The sequence below is a fragment of the Hyaena hyaena genome, unplaced genomic scaffold, assembly GCF_003009895.1.
Source record: "Hyaena hyaena isolate Hyena2069 unplaced genomic scaffold, ASM300989v1 scaffold_928, whole genome shotgun sequence".
In the NCBI taxonomy this organism is placed as follows: domain Eukaryota; kingdom Metazoa; phylum Chordata; class Mammalia; order Carnivora; family Hyaenidae; genus Hyaena; species Hyaena hyaena.
The window spans coordinates 259,539-276,531 of NW_024081562.1; the positions used below are offsets into that span (position 1 = coordinate 259,539).

Here is a 16,993-nt window from a genome sequence, read left to right on the forward strand (position 1 = left end):
ACTGACTTGGGAAACAAAGTCATTCTCTACCTCTGTGCAAAGAGGACTTGTCTGTGATAGGCTATTTCTTTAATGAAAATGGAGACAGCCTTCAGCTGGAGCAGGGACATGGGTGTCTAGCCCTGGCCTGCAGCTGCTGCTTGATCTAAAGCAGGACCTTATACTCTACAAGTCCATTTCCCCATCTACTTTTTCCCCAGCTTTATTGAGATATAACTGACATAGAACATTGTATAAGCTTAGGGTGTATGTACAGTGTGTTGAAATCAACCCATTAAGGCTGACACTTTAAACACATTTCAGTGAAGAAATTGCTGGAGAAATATATGAATCTGAAATGTCCTTTCTGACTATAAAATTCTTTTATAGGTTTAGTTTTTGTTTAAAAGGAAATGTTATGTTTCCAAAATGTACTTACACCTGAATTATATTAAAAACAGTGGAGGAGAAAGGAGTATTGTCTCAGTATTTGCATCTCTTGTGTGGTGTAAGGTAATGGCCTAAGGATAGATTAGCATCTACTAATGAGAGTGGCCAGCACGTGCATAATGAGCCAGCCAGTACAGTGAAGCACTGTACTTGGGAGGTCCACGTTATTACTGTACTCTCCTGAGGCAGAGCCCATCAGAGCTGCCATTCAGTTAGCCGTTGCTGAGGTACTCCCCTGGCAGCAGAGGCCTTGACCCCGTAATCCACCAGCATAAGGGTTAAAGCCTGGTGGGTGAGGGTTTCCAGTCCCAGCTTCAGCTGAGGGACAGTGTCCTCTCTGATCGCTCAGCCCCTGTGCCATGTGATGGCTGAGTATTTTCAAAACCGGGCACTCTTTTTGTCTGGCACAGAGCCAGAATTGAACCTGGGTAGGCTGGATCAGGAGTTTGCATTGCTGCTTTTCCCTCCAGTAGAAGTGCAGAAACCTGCATAGGAATTTTGTGGTTACCTCTGGAAGAGGGGTCAGGACAAGGGAAGACAGCCCAAGTTTTAGTGCAGTTGAATCCTTTATTTCCTAGTGGGTATTTTGGTGTCTCCCACGATTTTCTGTACTTCTCTGAATGTCATTTTTGAAATGACTACAAGTCTTTTTTTAAGTACTGAAAGGTCTTATAATACTCTTCATCATGTTTTTCCTAGTGGAGGGAATTCTTTCCCCTCCATTCCCATTAGTGCTGCCTTCCCTATTCCAGACTTTACCAAGCTGTGTCTCCATGGGCCTGGTGTTTTCCAGTCTGTGGTGGTTCTCTCTGAGTCAAAACCCTCATGACAGTGGGGGTTCATCCTGTCCAGGTTCCTCGTGCTGACATTTAAAGCGTCCTAGAACTGGCCTGACAGCGTCTTCAGCCTTCATCTCCCCTGCCCGCTGCATTTATCCCTCCTGCAGGCAGTACTGGCTTGTCACCAGCCTCTGTTCCCAGCCTTTTCTTGCCTTCAAGCATTTGTTCCTTGTTTGCATGACTGCCCTGCTGTGGATTCCTTCCCTCATTCTTTTTTCTGCCCCTCCAGAGTCTACAGTCCCTGATCAAAACCTCTTCTGAAAAATTTAAGTGCATAAGCCTTTACACTGTACTTCATCCCAACAGAAACCTGGGCAGCACCTTATAACCAATCCCCCCTTATAACCAAACCTGTAGGGAATGTGCACATGGTCTATACCTAGTGGGAGATAAAGTCAGGTTAAACCTCATATAAAGTTCAGTTAGATTTTGTTATAATTTAAGAAGAAACTTTGAGTTTTGAAATTGTGGGCCTAACTTTCACTCTTTGAGATACTTACTTTGTCCAGGGAGCCTCCATTAGCAGTTTCTTCAGTGATGACAGCCAAAGTGGACAAAATGAGACAGAAAGATGAGCAAATAAGTGTCCTTGACCTTAGTGTTTTAGCTTTCTTTAAACATGTGTGGCTTGAAGCCCCAGTCACTGTTTAGTATATGCTGGGGGACAGAGTTGAACATGACTGGCTCTGGTACTAAATGGAGGCCCGTCACCCAGGGGCCACTTGGGAGGTCTTCTGGGGCTGAGAGAGGTTTTTGTCCGTTTGAACTTGGGAGGTCTTCTGGGGCTGAGAGAGGTTTTTGTCCGTTTGAACTTGGTTCTGGTTTTTTTATACACGCCTGAGAGGCACTTGATCACATTTACACATGCTTTGACTAGAATGCTGCTTTTTAGTGACATGGAACTTCTCTAGGAGTAGGTACAGCACTTAGAGCATGGGCCGCTCTGGGGACACTTGCTCCTCTGTGATTAATTGTAGTGACTTGTCTTCCTTAGCTGCAGGAAATGCGTTTTGTCAGGCAGCCAAGCTCCACATGCAGCTTCAGAGCAAGCACGATTCTGCCACCAGCTTTGTGGATGCTGGGAATGCTTACAAAAAGGCAGACCCTCAAGGTAAGACATGCTTCCACCTCTGTGTAACTAGGGCTGTTGGGTTGATGTTGGGGACCTTCTCGCATGTTATGCTGCTGGACCTTTGAGTCCTGATAAAAAGAAATGTTTGTGCTTTGAGATAATAGAGATTTTAGCACTTTCAGGGGTTTTTCTATAATCATTTTGAGCTTTTACAAGGAGAAATTATGTTCAATATGTCATAACACCCATTTTCTTAAACTCCATTCACAGTGCATTTTGGAAAATGTTTTGGAAATTAGCTTTAATTTTATCTACATCTTACTATCTTAATTTTATGAATATATATTACTCATTAAAAAAAGTACTGGTCCCTCACTCCTAAATACCTGGTACATTTGAAGATCCAGTTAATGGGAGATTGTAATATCTGATAGTTAAAAACAACATATTCACACAGTATTCTCTGACTTTTTAAAAAGTATTTTTCAAAGTACTGGTTTTGAAAAAATAATGAACTCGGGTATTTAAAGTGACAAGATTTTACAAATGTTATTTCTTTTTTAGTTAAGAGTATGCACTTAGTGATTAAAAGCATTATCGTCTTCCCTGCATCACATTTACTAGTGGCTGTGGAGCCTCCATATTTTTCTTTGAGCAGTAGCGCTTTACTACAGAAATCTCAGCTTTATGAATATATCATTGAGAACTAAGGTACTTCAAGGGCTTTTACATAAAGATCAATCACATTCTGTTTCTGAACATGAAAAACTGGATACAGCCAAAATGAACAGCAAGGGTGAAATGGTAAAGTCATAATGCATCAGTATTCTAGGATCTGATGCAGGCATTAACGTCCCGGGAGTCAGAGCATCTCCAGTGACCTGGTAAATGTCCACATGGTGACCAAAGAACCACATGAGAATGGAGGTATCAAATCTATTAAAAACTTTGTGCATGTGGAAATGCATCCAGAAAACACTAGAAGGAAAAGTGCATCAAAATACTAGCAGTGGGTTTGAGTGTCATTGTGAACTTGCTTTTCTGTATTTTTAAAGGTGTAACAATTCACATTTCTTACATAGCTTGGGAAGAAGTTGGCTTTTAATTTTGTTACTCCATGTACTTTCTACTTTGCAGTCAGGCCTCTTTGCTTACCTCCTTTAAAGCAAGAACAATAAATTTGGAGTTGTCACCTGTATGCTAGCATTATAAACACCGCCATTTTGTGACAGGAAATTTGTTGGCTCAGTGTTTTAGAAAATTAACAGAATTTATTAGCAGTATCACTTACTAGATTTCTTTTTCATACCCCTAAAGTTAGCATCTTTTAACATTGTACAAAATGCTGACTTCGCCTAAGAGTTGTTTAAACAGGTATTTCAAAGTGCTTTTGATTTTGGCTGCATGAAGAGTTGAGTCTGTTGAAGTGATCTTCCTTGTGAAGGACAGTCTTCCAGAATTCATATATATATATATATATACTTGATATTCGTGAAGAATGCATTTACACTTATGTTTTAGCAGCTAGAGCTGACCAGTGTTGATGACAGCCCACATGGCTTTGTCTGCTCTCTAATGCAGTCTTCGCCCTGGCTGGGTCCTCACTGTCCGGCTGAGAGGACTGAGCCAGTCCGCTCCCCAGCTATGGTTCCCTACATGGCACTGCACCTGCTAGGGACCGAGCATACTGTGGGGTCTGGCCTTGTATGTGATTTCTGCTTGCTTTTCACTAACTCGCCTGCCCACCCTCTGCCCCAAGTGCAACCTCCTTAACATTCTAGTAACAGCCAAGAAGATAGGCTCCCTAGAACTCTCTTTGACTGAATGGATTTTTCATTGTTTTTCTTAAATGCCTTCGCTTCAGAGGCTATCAACTGCTTAAATGCAGCCATCGACATTTACACAGACATGGTAAGACCCTGCCTTGCGTGAGCTGAGCGGCTGTGGGGTGGAGTTCTGGCGATGGCTTACAGTTGTACTTTCGTTGTTGTTTTTTGCTTCCCAAAGTGACTGGCATTCAAAAAAGGTAAAAGCAGATGGGACTGTTTTTTGTTTCTCCCTCAGGGAAGGTTTACGATCGCAGCCAAGCACCATATCACCATTGCAGAGATCTATGAGACTGAACTCGTGGATATCGAGAAGGTGAGCTGGGGCAGTGTTCTCCACAGGTGGGTGTAAGCCAGGTAGGTGACACAGCTCAGCGAGCCCTCCCCCTTCCAGCAGAGTTGAGTAGTGCAGACCACTGAGATTGCTTCATTGTAGAGATGGGGAACCTGGTGGGCTAAAGTCTAGACAGGTTTCTCCTCAGGTGAGTGGCTGGCACCTGAGAGTGGGGTAAGATTTACCATGCCTGCCCGCTGTCTCCGCTCTGGGTGACTCGTGTCAGGATGGTAGTGTTAGCAGAAGTCTTCCTTTGGGCTTCAGGAAGAAAGCTTCAGGAAGGAAGCTGCAGGGGTGTGCTCACCTCTTTATTTACACCCTGACCTGGCGGAGGAAGGGAGCTGAACTCTGGGCTGGCCATACCCCTGTTTTGCATGGGTCTGTTTTTCTGAGCTGTGGATTATAGCAGCAAAAGAAGAGAGGAGGAAACACTGAGCACCATTTTCCAAGGCTCTGTCTTTGCTGTCATGCTGTGAATTTTACCACTTTTTAGCTCTGCAGCACGGAGGCCTCTTTATGGGTGTGGAAGCTAAGGCTCGGAAGGACTGAGCTGCCTGGAGCCGCTCAGATTGGATTTAGCAGAGCTGATGCAAAGCCGGCCCCAGCGCCGGGCTTCATCCTATATCACGCTGTCTTCTCAGTCATGGAATCACCAGCAGGGCCCAGGGCACCTCGACAAGAGGAAGACATTTGTCAGATCTAGAGGCTGCCTCAGCTCTGACTGGAGACAGATGTTTATGTAACACTGTCCTGAGTACTCTGGGAGACCAGAGGTGTGAGTGAGAAATAGAAGCGGCAGTGGAGGCCGGCCAGCCATCATTCCAGTCAGGCTGATGAGCACCAGGCATACTCTTGGGGTAACCGTTCTGTCCTATCTGAATAGTCAGGGCACCCCCTGAGCCTCATGCAGCATCAGACAGGCATCCCTCTTCCTCTTTATCTCATGCCGTCTCTCTGCTTCTGGAACAGATGCCTGATGGGGCCTCCTCTTCTCCCCATGCTCTACTGTGGGGCACCCTGGGACTGACTCTTTGTCTTCTGTCAGTGCTCGGCGTTGCTCTCAGTGTTCTCTCTGCACTCAGTGTCACTGCTTTACAGACCATGTGTGTGCCAGTGGCTCACAAGTCGTTGGCAGCCCAGCTCTCCCTCCACACCTCAGATTCCTGTCTCCTCCTGTCTTCTAACCATCACCTCCAGCCCAGTGTGTTTAATCCATCCCCCCCCCCCCCCACTGTGATTTTCCCCCTCTGAACCACAGGCATCCTCTCTTTCTCCACATTCAGCCTGTGGACGATTTCTGTGGTCCCAAGTCCCTGCTCCCTCACTTCCTCATTACCCCGCTCCCCCAGCTTTCACCGGCTCACTGCAAGAGCCTCCAAACTGGCCTCCCTGTTTCTGCTCCTGCTCGAGTTCTGAGCCCTGGGCACAAGGTCCCCATCACCCTCTCCTTCTGTGCATTTTCTCAGGGAAAGGGGGCTTTATACTGAGAAATAGCATGTTGACCAAAATCCCAATGGACCATCAAGGGGGTAGGTGTAGTATGGCAGCCACTTGGAAGTTAGCAAGACAGGTACTGTTGCCAACATATGAGAATTTTTCTCCTGGTGTAAAATGATAATTTCATATGTATTACACTGGCTTTTGTCAATAATATTGTCCCCCCTCCCTCCAGTGTAACAGAGCAGCCAGAGTGATCCTTGTCTAAAGTAGATGAGATTGTACCTCCACTGCTACCACCTGATGTTATCCCCTCTTCACTCAGAGGAATAGCCAGAGCCTTGCAGATGGCCTCCGAGGCTGCCCTGGAGGCTGCACACCCCCCACCTGTGTGCCTCTCTAAACTCTCCTCTTGCTCTTCCCCACCTTCTTCCCCCATGCAATAAACCATGCTGCGGCCACCATGACTTCTTTGATGATCCTCACACAAGCCAGATGAGCTCCTGACTCAGGATCTTTGCACTGCAGTGTCCTCCTCTGTCCTTGGGGCTTTTCCACAAATGCCCCCATGGCTTACTTCTGTTTATCCTTCAAATTTTGCTCAATTTGTTACCTTTTCTATGAGATGTATCATGACCACTTAGTTAAAATTGGAACCCCGGCTTGTCACGAATAGATACCAAGACACCTCTCCCACCTCAGCTTTCTCTTTTTATTGCAGTGCACATGTCACATTACATCATCATTCCTGTTACTCATCGTTTTTCCCTACACTTAGGGTGGGCACCCCATGTCAGCACGGAGCTATGCCTCTCGTTTACTGATGAGTCCCAAGAGCCCAGAACTCTATGGACATAGTAGGCTCTGACACCCCATCTCTGCCATAGCAGCATACCTGCCAAAGCATGTAGAATCTTGGGAGGTGTCTCTGACTGCTGAAGTTGGACTGGCATTGTTAACCTTTGCCCTCTGACTTCATGCTGACCACCACCTCATGGTTATACAGCACAGAATTCACTATGATTTATTAAATAGAATTCATGATTTGGCCATTTTGTCATATACGCCATGGTTTTCTGAGGGTGCTCTCCTCCTGACTAAATCAGAGCCACTGAGTGCAATGCATGTGGCCCTTCTTGGAGAGGTTATCTGCAGACCCTGGAGAGGATGGGGAGACCCAGACCTGAGCCCTTCTGTGCTCGCCACTGCAGAACTGATGATGGAACAGAAAGGAGATGGGTCTGGTGTGGCTGGAATTTTTGTTTTCAGGGTGTCTCGGGTGGGTACAGTATCTTTACCAAGGTTGAATCATCCTGGAAGGACAAGCACTCTTGCAGAGTGTCTTTCCAGTAGAGGCTGCTTCATCGGCTTTCCTGTCCAAGGGTGGTCAGGGAAGTACACTGGAGGCAGGAGCCTGCGGCACTGTGCCGTCTCTGTTGCCGGGGCATGCTCTCGGGAAACCACACATGGAGACCCACATGGGAAATTCAGGGTGGATAAAATGATCTCTAATGTTCTCTTGTTTTCTTTCTTTTTAAAAAAAGAAACGTGATTCGTCATGGCAGCTTCTGAAGAATTCATGGCATTCCTGCCATTCTGCAAGTTAGCCAGCAGGTGGCATATGTCTTCACTAATGTGACCTGCCCTTTTAAAAGCAGTCTAAGAACATTACTCAGCATGGGGCGCTTGGGTGGCTCAGTGGGTCAAACGTCCAACTTTAGCTCATGGCATGTGATGAGTTTGGCTTGTGAGTTCAAGTCTGACGTTGGGCTTTGTGCTGACAGCACAGCACCGGGAAGCTGTTTTGGATTCTGTGTCTCCCTTTTTCTCTGCCCCTCCCCTGCCCATGCTCTGTCCCTCTCAAAAATAAATAAACATTAAAAAAAAAAAAAGTATTACTCAGTACACAGAGGGTCACCTTGAAATATCCCTGATGTTTCGTCTCCTGTGCTTAGAAAACATTGCTCTTGCTTCCCTGGTTGGACTCACCAGATTATGGTCAGTGGTACCTGAAGTTTAAGTTTGAAAATCAGTTCTACTAAGGTACCTTATATCTGATCTATTACAAATGAATTTCTTCTCTGTTAATACAAGCCACTGTGTGTTCTATGATTCATGTACAGACTTTAGTGACGAATGAAGTGTGTGAAGTTCAAGAGGCTCACATTATTTCTTTGATTTCATGAAATAAGAATTAAACTAATAAATGGGTCTTTTTTAAATGCGCTTTTAAATGACTCAGAGAAACTGACCATTTCTGTTTCAGCCCCTGGAGAATATGATTTAATACTGTTGGTTACCATGTAGGATGTGCCTCTGGCAAGTTCATGTTAGATCCTATCTGGGGGTATATATTCTAAAAGAAATGATCCCATCTGAAGGTTAAGTTGACCTACAAAGTGGACTTAACCTTGAGATGTGGAAATTGCATTTGTTTTAAGACCAATGAAGACTGCAGTCCTAAAGGGCCTTGTCTCTCATTTTAGGTTTCCTGTGTTTTCCAGCATTGTGGCATTCACTAAATTCCCCAAGAAGGAATATTAATGCAGGATAACAGGATGATTTTGTGTCGAGGCTTATAGTTACGTGTGCAGTTGTTATTGGTGGCTGTCTTCTACTTTTTATATTTGTCATGGTCTTTGAAATTGTAAGAAACAGTGGGTAACTTTGTAAGGTGCAAGGGTCTACTTGTGCCTGGTAAATTTCACTGCATGTTAAAACTCCAAACTAGGTGTGAACATCCAAAGATAACCTGTGACAGCCTCTTTTCTCTGAAACTTCTCTGTTAAGCCACTAGATAAGCTTTCCTTTCAACTATACACTCTGTCAAAACTTGGGAGTATTATAAAGTTTTATTATTGGTTTAATTAGCACTATTAAAAACTAAGCTTTAAATTTCTTTCTACTGTGATAAATCTAGCTGTAGTTTAGTTATAACATTTTGATGGACCAGTATCATTATTTAATAAGTATTAGATTAAACCAAATTGTCCATATTTGGCCACTTATTTTTACCTGTAAACAGCAATTACAGTTAACTCAACAGTATTCATTGAGTTCTGGTGTTGTGAGAACTAGAAAGATAAGTAGTGACAGTCCGTACCCCCATCCTCTGGCCCCACTCCCTCAAGTTCGATACTCTTTACTAAAGATTCAGTCATGCTTCTCATACTTTACCCTATCTATTATGATGGAAAAGAATGCTAAATAGTTTAGAGAGCATGGGAACAGTGCAAAGAAGATTACTTTTGATTAATTAGGAATTCACTGAAAAACTTTCCTTTTCTGGGCATTCCAGATTAAGATATTGACAGTAATTCAGTAGGGGGCTATCATTTGAAATGCAGTTTGCCTACATTCACTTAGCATCTGTTTATTGAGCACCTACACTGTTTGATTGACACTCTGCTAGGTTCAGGGACATAATAGTGAGACCTGCCTTACAGAACTTACATTTTAGTGGAAGGGAGAACACGTACATTCATCAGCTCATCCTACACATGTGTGTATGTGACACTCTGACGAGTACTGTGGGGAATCTATCTCAGATGTTTTCTCTTTGTGTCTATGTATGTGTGGAAAGAGGACTACAATGTATCTGTTCTTTCATGGCTGTTTGTTAATTTAATATTTCATGGAGAACTTTCCGCATTGTTACTTTGTATCATTATTCTTAATCTTAGCACAGTAGTTTATTATATCTAATCACTTACATTATTTCCAGTTTTCCCCTGTTATAAATAATACTCAGAAAATTCGTTTGGGGAGCATATTAGTTAGGGTAGGCTGACCAAATGGACCCAAAACATAATTATTCAAACCCAGACATGTCAGTTTTTCCACAAACTGCCCATGGTGCTCTGCAGTCCAGACACGGCTAATGTTGGCTGCGGCCCCTCCTGCCTGTGGCCTCAGGGCTGAACAGATTTTGTAAACCAAGTCAGTGTTGGTCTTGGTCATTGCACTAGTACCTTTAGGAAGGTGGGGGCTGAGGTTTTAGGACCAGGCCTGTCTGCTTCCATTCAGCTCCCAGGAACCATGGTCAGAGTGATCTTTAACATAGTGCTCTAGCCTGTTTGTTGTTTTCTTGTCTTTGTGCCTCTTTGTTCAGTCATTGGGTAGGACTTCCTTGAAGCTATGGGCTTAGTGGGAAGGGAGCACCTGTAGTCTGATGTTTGGGTAATAGTAACTATCCTCCTCTTTAGGGCTTACTGGGAAAACTGAGATTTAAGGCAGAGGTCTACAAACCCACCACCTGTTTGTATACATCCAAGTTAAGAATAGTTTTCACATTTTTTAATGTTTTTTTATTTATTTCTGAGAGAGAGAGACAGCATGAGCAGGGGAGGGTCAGAGAGAGGGGGAGACACAGAATCTAAAACAGGCTCCAGGCTCTGAGCTGTCAGCACAGAGCCTGACTCGGGGCTCGAACCCATGAACTGTGAGATTATGCCCTGAGCCGAAGTCGGACGCTTAAAACCGACTGAGCCACCCAGGCGCCCCAGTTTTCACATTTTTTAATCATTAGTCAGAAAAAAGCACTTCACAACACATAAAAACCACATGAAGTTGAGATTGTCAATAAATAAAGCTTTTGGAATTGGACACACTCATTCCTTTACTGTCTGTGGCTGCTTTTGTGGTAACGCAGGAGAACTAAGTTGTTGCAACACATCGTGGCTCACAGAGCCTAAAATATTCATAACCTGGGGTGTTACAGAAAAGTTTGCCAGGCTCTTACTTTAAAATGTTGTTCTGACTTACCTTTTGCCATTTGGGGTATAGAGGCCATTGGCCTTCCCAAACATACCGAGGCCCAATCACTAGACCCTGTCAGTTTCTTTCATAATTGCCTACAAACAAGCTACTCCTTTCCAGAGTTCTCTCTTAACAAAGTTTTGCTAAAAACAGCAATACACACTATTGTCTCTTTCCATACAGCTTCTTCCTGTATGGCTGGAAGGAGGCTCCAGGAGGAATGTGCTCTGCCTTCTGAGTTGTCATGTGCTTAATTTCACTAAATGTCATGCCACAACATGACAAGGGCTTTCCAGCTTGAAACCTGTTTCCTCTCCACTTGACTGCTAATTCATCGCCACACATTTTAGAGTGAAGGCAACACCGTTACTTTAGATGACATGTACGGTATTAATGAGGAAAGTCTGTGCTGCTGAGGCAAGCTTTAGACCTAAAATGTAATAGGGCTTTCTATGTCTCTAAAATAACCATCCAGCTTTAGCTGTTCTGAGTTTGGCAGTGGTGGGTACATGATGGTTGAGGTACATTCTGCCCTTTGTAGTTGTTTAGGAACAAGGTGGACAGTTCTGCCATCTTTGATTTGTGGCTTCCATGGTCACTCCAGACTTGGTCATTGCCATTCTAGCTCATGGAAAAAGATGAGGCCTGGAGAAGAATGCACGGTCAGGTGGATAGGCCAAGCCTGGTAGAGACCCACAGCATGTCTCTTTACATTCTGGTGGAAACAGCAGGTCACAGCTGCCCGGAACTGCATTGGGGACTGGGGAAATGGTGTAACTGGACATTTGCATTGGAAGAAGAGAAGAAGAGACTTTAGTGGACAGTGAGTATTCCGGATGTGTGTGCTTTTTTCTGTTCCTCAAGTAAAGGAGGGCAAGTTGTGAAAGGTGTGCTGTTGAAATAGGTTTAGCCATAGGAATAATACCTATGCAGTTGTAGTTCTTAAATGTAGTTCTTCAGACAAGTAGTTTGAATAAAATACTGTGTGTTGATGTGCCTGGGTGGCTCAGTCGGTTGGGCGTCCCACTTTGGCTCAGGTCATGATTTCACGGTTCGTGGGTTCGAGCCCCACATCAGGCTCTGTGCTGACAGCTAGCTCAGAGCCTGGAGCCTGTTTCAGATTCTGTGTCTCCCTCTCTCTGACCCTCCCCTGCTCATGCTGTCTCTTTCTCTCTCTCAGAAATAAATAAAACATTAAAATTTTTTTTTTAAAAAATACATGTATGTTTTTCAGGCTATCGCACATTATGAACAGTCGGCTGATTATTACAAAGGGGAAGAATCTAACAGGCAAGTGTCTTTTTCCTTAATATAATTAAATGTTTTTTGTTATGTGTGATAAAAGACAAACCTTCACCGCACTCTGTGAGCATGTTGGGCTGTACCAAATGAAGGTATTCTGAGATACCTCTTCATTTTTCTGTCGGATTGTTACTTAATCTCCTCTGGTTCTTGATTGCAGTTCAGCTAACAAGTGTCTACTGAAAGTGGCAGCGTATGCAGCCCAGCTGGAGCAGTACCAGAAAGCCATCGAGATCTATGAGCAGGTGAGGCTGCCGCGGTCTCGCCAACTTCCAGAAGTCACTCTGAGTCTTCTTTTTTTTTAATTCAACTTTAAACTTTTTAAATTTTCCTTTTTATCAAGATATAATTCACATGTCATATAATTCATCCTGGTAAAGAATACAAGTCAGTAGGTTTTAGTATTTCCGTGAAGTTGTGTAACCATCACCGGTACCCAATTCCAAAACATTTTCATCATACCCCAAGAGACACTCCTATCTCCCCTCCTCCTGGTCTCTGAAAACTACTTTCCGTCTCAATGGATTTGTTTATTCTGGGCCTTCTAGGAAATGTGGCCTTTTGTGACTGGCTTCTTTCACAAGTAGCATAGTTTTTTCAGGGTTCTTCTTGAAACCATGAAACACGCTTGTTTTAGTGTGTAATGATACTTCATTTCTTTTCATAGCTGAGTAATATTCTGTGGTTAGTTTACCTGTTTATCACTTAATTGATATTTGAGTGTTTTTTCACTTCAACTATTATGAATAATTCTGCCCTGAAAACTTCTTTTCATGTTTTTGTGGCAGTATGTTTGCTTTTCTTTTGGTTATATACCTAGGATTGGGATTGCTGGTTTATGAGGCAAGTCTGTTTTTACCTCTTTTTTTTTTTTTTTTTTTTTTTGAGAGTGTGTGCAAGCAGGAGTAGGGCAGAGAAAGAGGGTGAGACAGACTGCCAAGCGGGTTCCATGCTGTCAGCACAGAGCCTGACACGGGGCTTCATCTCACCAACTGTGAGGTCATGACCTGAGCCAAAACCAAGAGTCAGATGCTTAACTGACCAGGCCACCCAGGCACCCCTGTTTTTAACTTTTTGAGGATCTGCAAACTCTTCCACAGTGGCTGGACCATTTTACGTTCCCACCAGCAATGTGCAGGGTTTCCAGTCGCTCTACATCCTCACCAGTACCTTCTGTTTTCTGTTTTGTTTTTTGGGGTTTTTTTGGATAATAGCTACCCTAATGAGTGTGAAGTGATACTACGTTGTCATTTTGATTTCCATTACCCTGATGGTTAGTGATGTTGAGACCCCTTTCATGTGCTTGGCCACTTTTTAAAATGTTTATTTACTTATTTTGAAAGAGAGACTGAGAGCATGAGTGGGGCAGGAGCAGAGAGAAGGAGACACAGAATCCGAAACAGGCTCCAGGCTCTGAGCTGTCAGCACAGAACCCAACACAGGGCTTGAACCCACAAGTGTGAGATCATGATGCTTAACTGACTGAACCAACCGGGCATCCCAGCTTGTTGGCCAATTGTCTGCCTTCATTGGAGAAATGATAGTTCAGTTCCTTTCCCATTTTTGAGTTCAGTTATATTGCATTTTAGAAATTCTTTATATATTTTAGATGTTGATCCCTTATCAGATATGTGATATATACATATTTTCTCCCATGATGTGGGTTGCTTTTTTACTCTGTTGTTGGTACCCTCTGATATGTAGTTTTAACTTTGATGAAATCCAGTTTCTCTATTTTTTTGTTGTTGCCTTTGTTTTTTTCACATCATATTCAAGAAGTCATTGCCAAACCCAAGGTCCTGAAGCTTCTCCCCTGTTTTGTTGTAAGATGTTTATAATTGGAGCTCTTATGTTTAGGTCTTTGATTCATTGTGAGTTAATTTTTGTGTAGAGTGTTAGGTAAGGGTCCAACTTCATTCTTTTGCTTGTGGATATTCAGTTTTCCCCGCACTATTTGTTGAGTGCACTGTTCTTTTGCCATTGAATATAGTCTTGGTCCCCTCATTGGAAATTATTTAATGGATATTCTGTTTGACCATCTCTTCTATCCCGTTGGCTGTATATGTGTGTCTTTCTGCCAATATCACACTGTTTTGATTATGTCGTTTTGAAATCAGGAAGTGTGAGTCCTCCAACTTTTTTTCTTGTTTTTTTTTTCCTTTAAGATTGTTTTAGCTATTCAGGGACCCTAGCATTTCCATATGAATTTTAGGATCAATTTGTGTTAAGAAGCCAGCAGGAATTTGATGGGGATTGCATTGAATCTGTAGACCAATTTGGAAAGTATTGACATCTTAACATCATTAAATCTTCCAAACTCTGAACACAGGGTGCCTTTTCACCCTGTTTCACTTAGATCTTTAATTTTGTTCAGTACTATTTTATAGTTTTTAAAAAGTTTGCTAGCCTTGCACTTCTTTAGTTAAATATACTTCTAAGTATATTAGACTCTTTGATGCGTCGTAAATGGAATTGTTTTCTCCATTTTTTTTTCAGATTTTATCTTTTTTTTTTTTTGCTAGTTATACACTGCAACCTTACTGAACTAGCTTATTAGTTCTAGTGGGTTTGGAGTTTTTGTTTATTTTGATTTCTGTATTCAAAATCATGTATTTATGTCATCTGCGGATAGCTATAGTTTTGCCTGTTCTCCAACCTGGATGCCTTTTACTTCATTTTCTTGTTAGTTGCCCTGGATAGACCCTCCTGAACAATGGTAACTAGAAGTAGCAAGAGCACACATCCTTGTCTTATTCCCATCTTAGACAGAAAGCTTTCTGTCTTTCATCATTAAGTAATATGTTAGCTGTAAGTCTTCTGCAGTTTGAGGAAGTTCTCTTCTCTCCCGAGTTTGTTGAGTGTTTTTATCCTCAAAGCTTATTGTGTTTTGTCAAGTGCTTTTTTCTGCATCTATTGAAATGATCATAATAGTCTTTGTTCTTTATTAGTATGGTGTATTTTATTGACAGATTTTCATGTTTTGAACTAACCTTAACATTACTGGGATAAATCCTACTTGATTATTGCAAAGTTTGGGGGTCTTCAAGAGCACCTTCAGGTTTGATAATTCTCTAGAAGGACTCATAGGACTCAGTGAAAGCTATTATACCACAGTTATGGCTTATTATACCAGAAGGATACAGATTAAAATCAGTGAAAGAAGGAGGTGCTTAGGGCAGGGAACAGAAGAGTTCCAAGTGTGGAACTTCCTTTCATCCTTTCCCAGTGGAGTACTTCTCCCAGCAACAATGGTGAAAATATGCATGGAGTATTACCAACAGGGGAAAAGTTCATGCGAGCTTGGCATCTAGAATTTTATTGTGCCCCTTAGACATGGCTGACCTTATTCTCCAGTTCTTTCATATGCTGAGCTGAACCCCATTGTCAGAGGCTCTCAGGTAAACAGAAATACTCTTCAAGCAGGAAATCCCAAAGAAGGGCTTAGAGATGGCTTCCCAGGAGCCACAGACAAAGGCAAGAACTCACTTTGGACAAAATTAATCCTTTACTGTATAATCATAATATATAATCCTTTTTAGAAGTTGTCAGTTAGTTTGCTAGTATTTTGTGGAGGATTTTCAATCTGTATTCTTTCATTATTTTGTGACGTCTTTGATTTTGGCAGGAAGGTAATGCCTCATGGAATGAATTGGGAAGTAGTTTTCTTTTTCTGGAAGAATTTGTGAGGGATTGATGTTCTCTCATTATTCATTTATTTTTTTTAATTTTTTTTTTAACATTTTATTTATTTCTGAGAGAGAGAGACAGCTTGAGCAGGGGAGGGTCAGAGAGAGAGGGAGACACAGAATCTGAAACAGGCTCCAGGCTCTGAGCTGACTGTCAGCACAGAGCCCGATACAGAGCTCAAACCCACAAACCTTGAGATCATGACCTGAGCCAAAGTCGGATGCCCAACCGACTGAACCACCCAGGCGCCCCAGATGTTCTCTCTTTAAACATTTGGTAGAATTCAATGATTTTCTCTTCTGTTTTCAATTTCATTGATTTCTAAAGTTATTATTTCATCCTTCCACTGTCTTTAGATTTATTTTGTTCTTCCTTTTAAAGGGAGTTGAGGTAGGAGCTGAGCTTACTGATTTTCCTATTTATTTTGTGCGCATGTTTAGTGCTATCTAAACAATGCTTTCTGTCTCACAGTTCTGTTAAATTGTTTCATTTATTTCATTGTATTTGTTGATTTCTGTGGATTATTTAGACATGTTTTGCTTAATTACCAAGTGTTTGGAGATTTTCCTCTTTATCTGTCTGTTGTTGATTTCTAGTTTGATTCCTTTGTGGCGGCAGAACACACTCTGTGATTTCGTTCTCATCAATTTGTTAAAGTTGTTTTATTGCCCAGAACATGGTCTGGCTTGGCACTTCTTCTGTAGTTCCTATTGCTTGGTGACATGTTTTGTAATGTTGATTAGACTTTCTTGGTTGATAGCACTGTAGATTTTTTCTGTGTACTTACTGATTCTCTTTTTCTGTCCATTGTTGAGAGTGGAGTATTGTAGTCTCCAACTGTGATTGTGGATTTGTCTTCCTTCTTTCGTTTGTGTAAGTCTTTGCTTCACATATTTTGAGCTCTCTTTGCCACATACATGGTTAGAATTACCATGTTTTTTTAAAGCATTGATACTTTTATCATTTTATTTATTTATTTATTTAGGATGATAAAGGGATCAATTTATTTTTATTTATTTATTTTTTACAAATAGTTTATTGTCAAGTTGGTTTCCATATAACACCCAGTGCTCATCCCCACAAGTACCCTCTTCCATGCCCATCTGCCCCCTACCCCCCAGACCCATCAGTCCTAAGTTTGCTCTCAGCATTCAAGAGTCTCTCATGGTTTGCCTCTCTCCCCCTTCCCCACTATTTCCCCTCTTCTCCCCCACTGTCCTCCGATAAGTTCCTCCTAATCCTCCTGTACGTGCAAACATATGGTTTTGTCCTTCTCTGTCTGACTTATTTCACTCAGCATAACACCCTC

At 42.3% G+C, this 16,993-nt stretch overlaps 1 protein-coding gene across 2 annotated transcripts in view; it reads left to right on the plus strand.

The window, feature by feature from the left end:
• NAPB (NSF attachment protein beta) overlaps positions 1-16,993 on the plus strand; it is a 48,743-nt gene that overhangs the window by 17,627 nt on the left and 14,123 nt on the right. Inside the window, exons 3-7 of one of the 2 annotated variants that reach the window (XM_039220970.1) lie at positions 2,263-2,379; positions 4,205-4,251; positions 4,405-4,482; positions 11,930-11,985; positions 12,158-12,242. In XM_039220970.1, coding sequence (XP_039076901.1) covers positions 2,263-2,379; positions 4,205-4,251; positions 4,405-4,482; positions 11,930-11,985; positions 12,158-12,242 — 383 coding nt within the window. The remainder of the gene's footprint in view (positions 1-2,262; positions 2,380-4,204; positions 4,252-4,404; positions 4,483-11,929; positions 11,986-12,157; positions 12,243-16,993) is intronic. The other variant, XM_039220971.1, reaches the window with a different exon arrangement.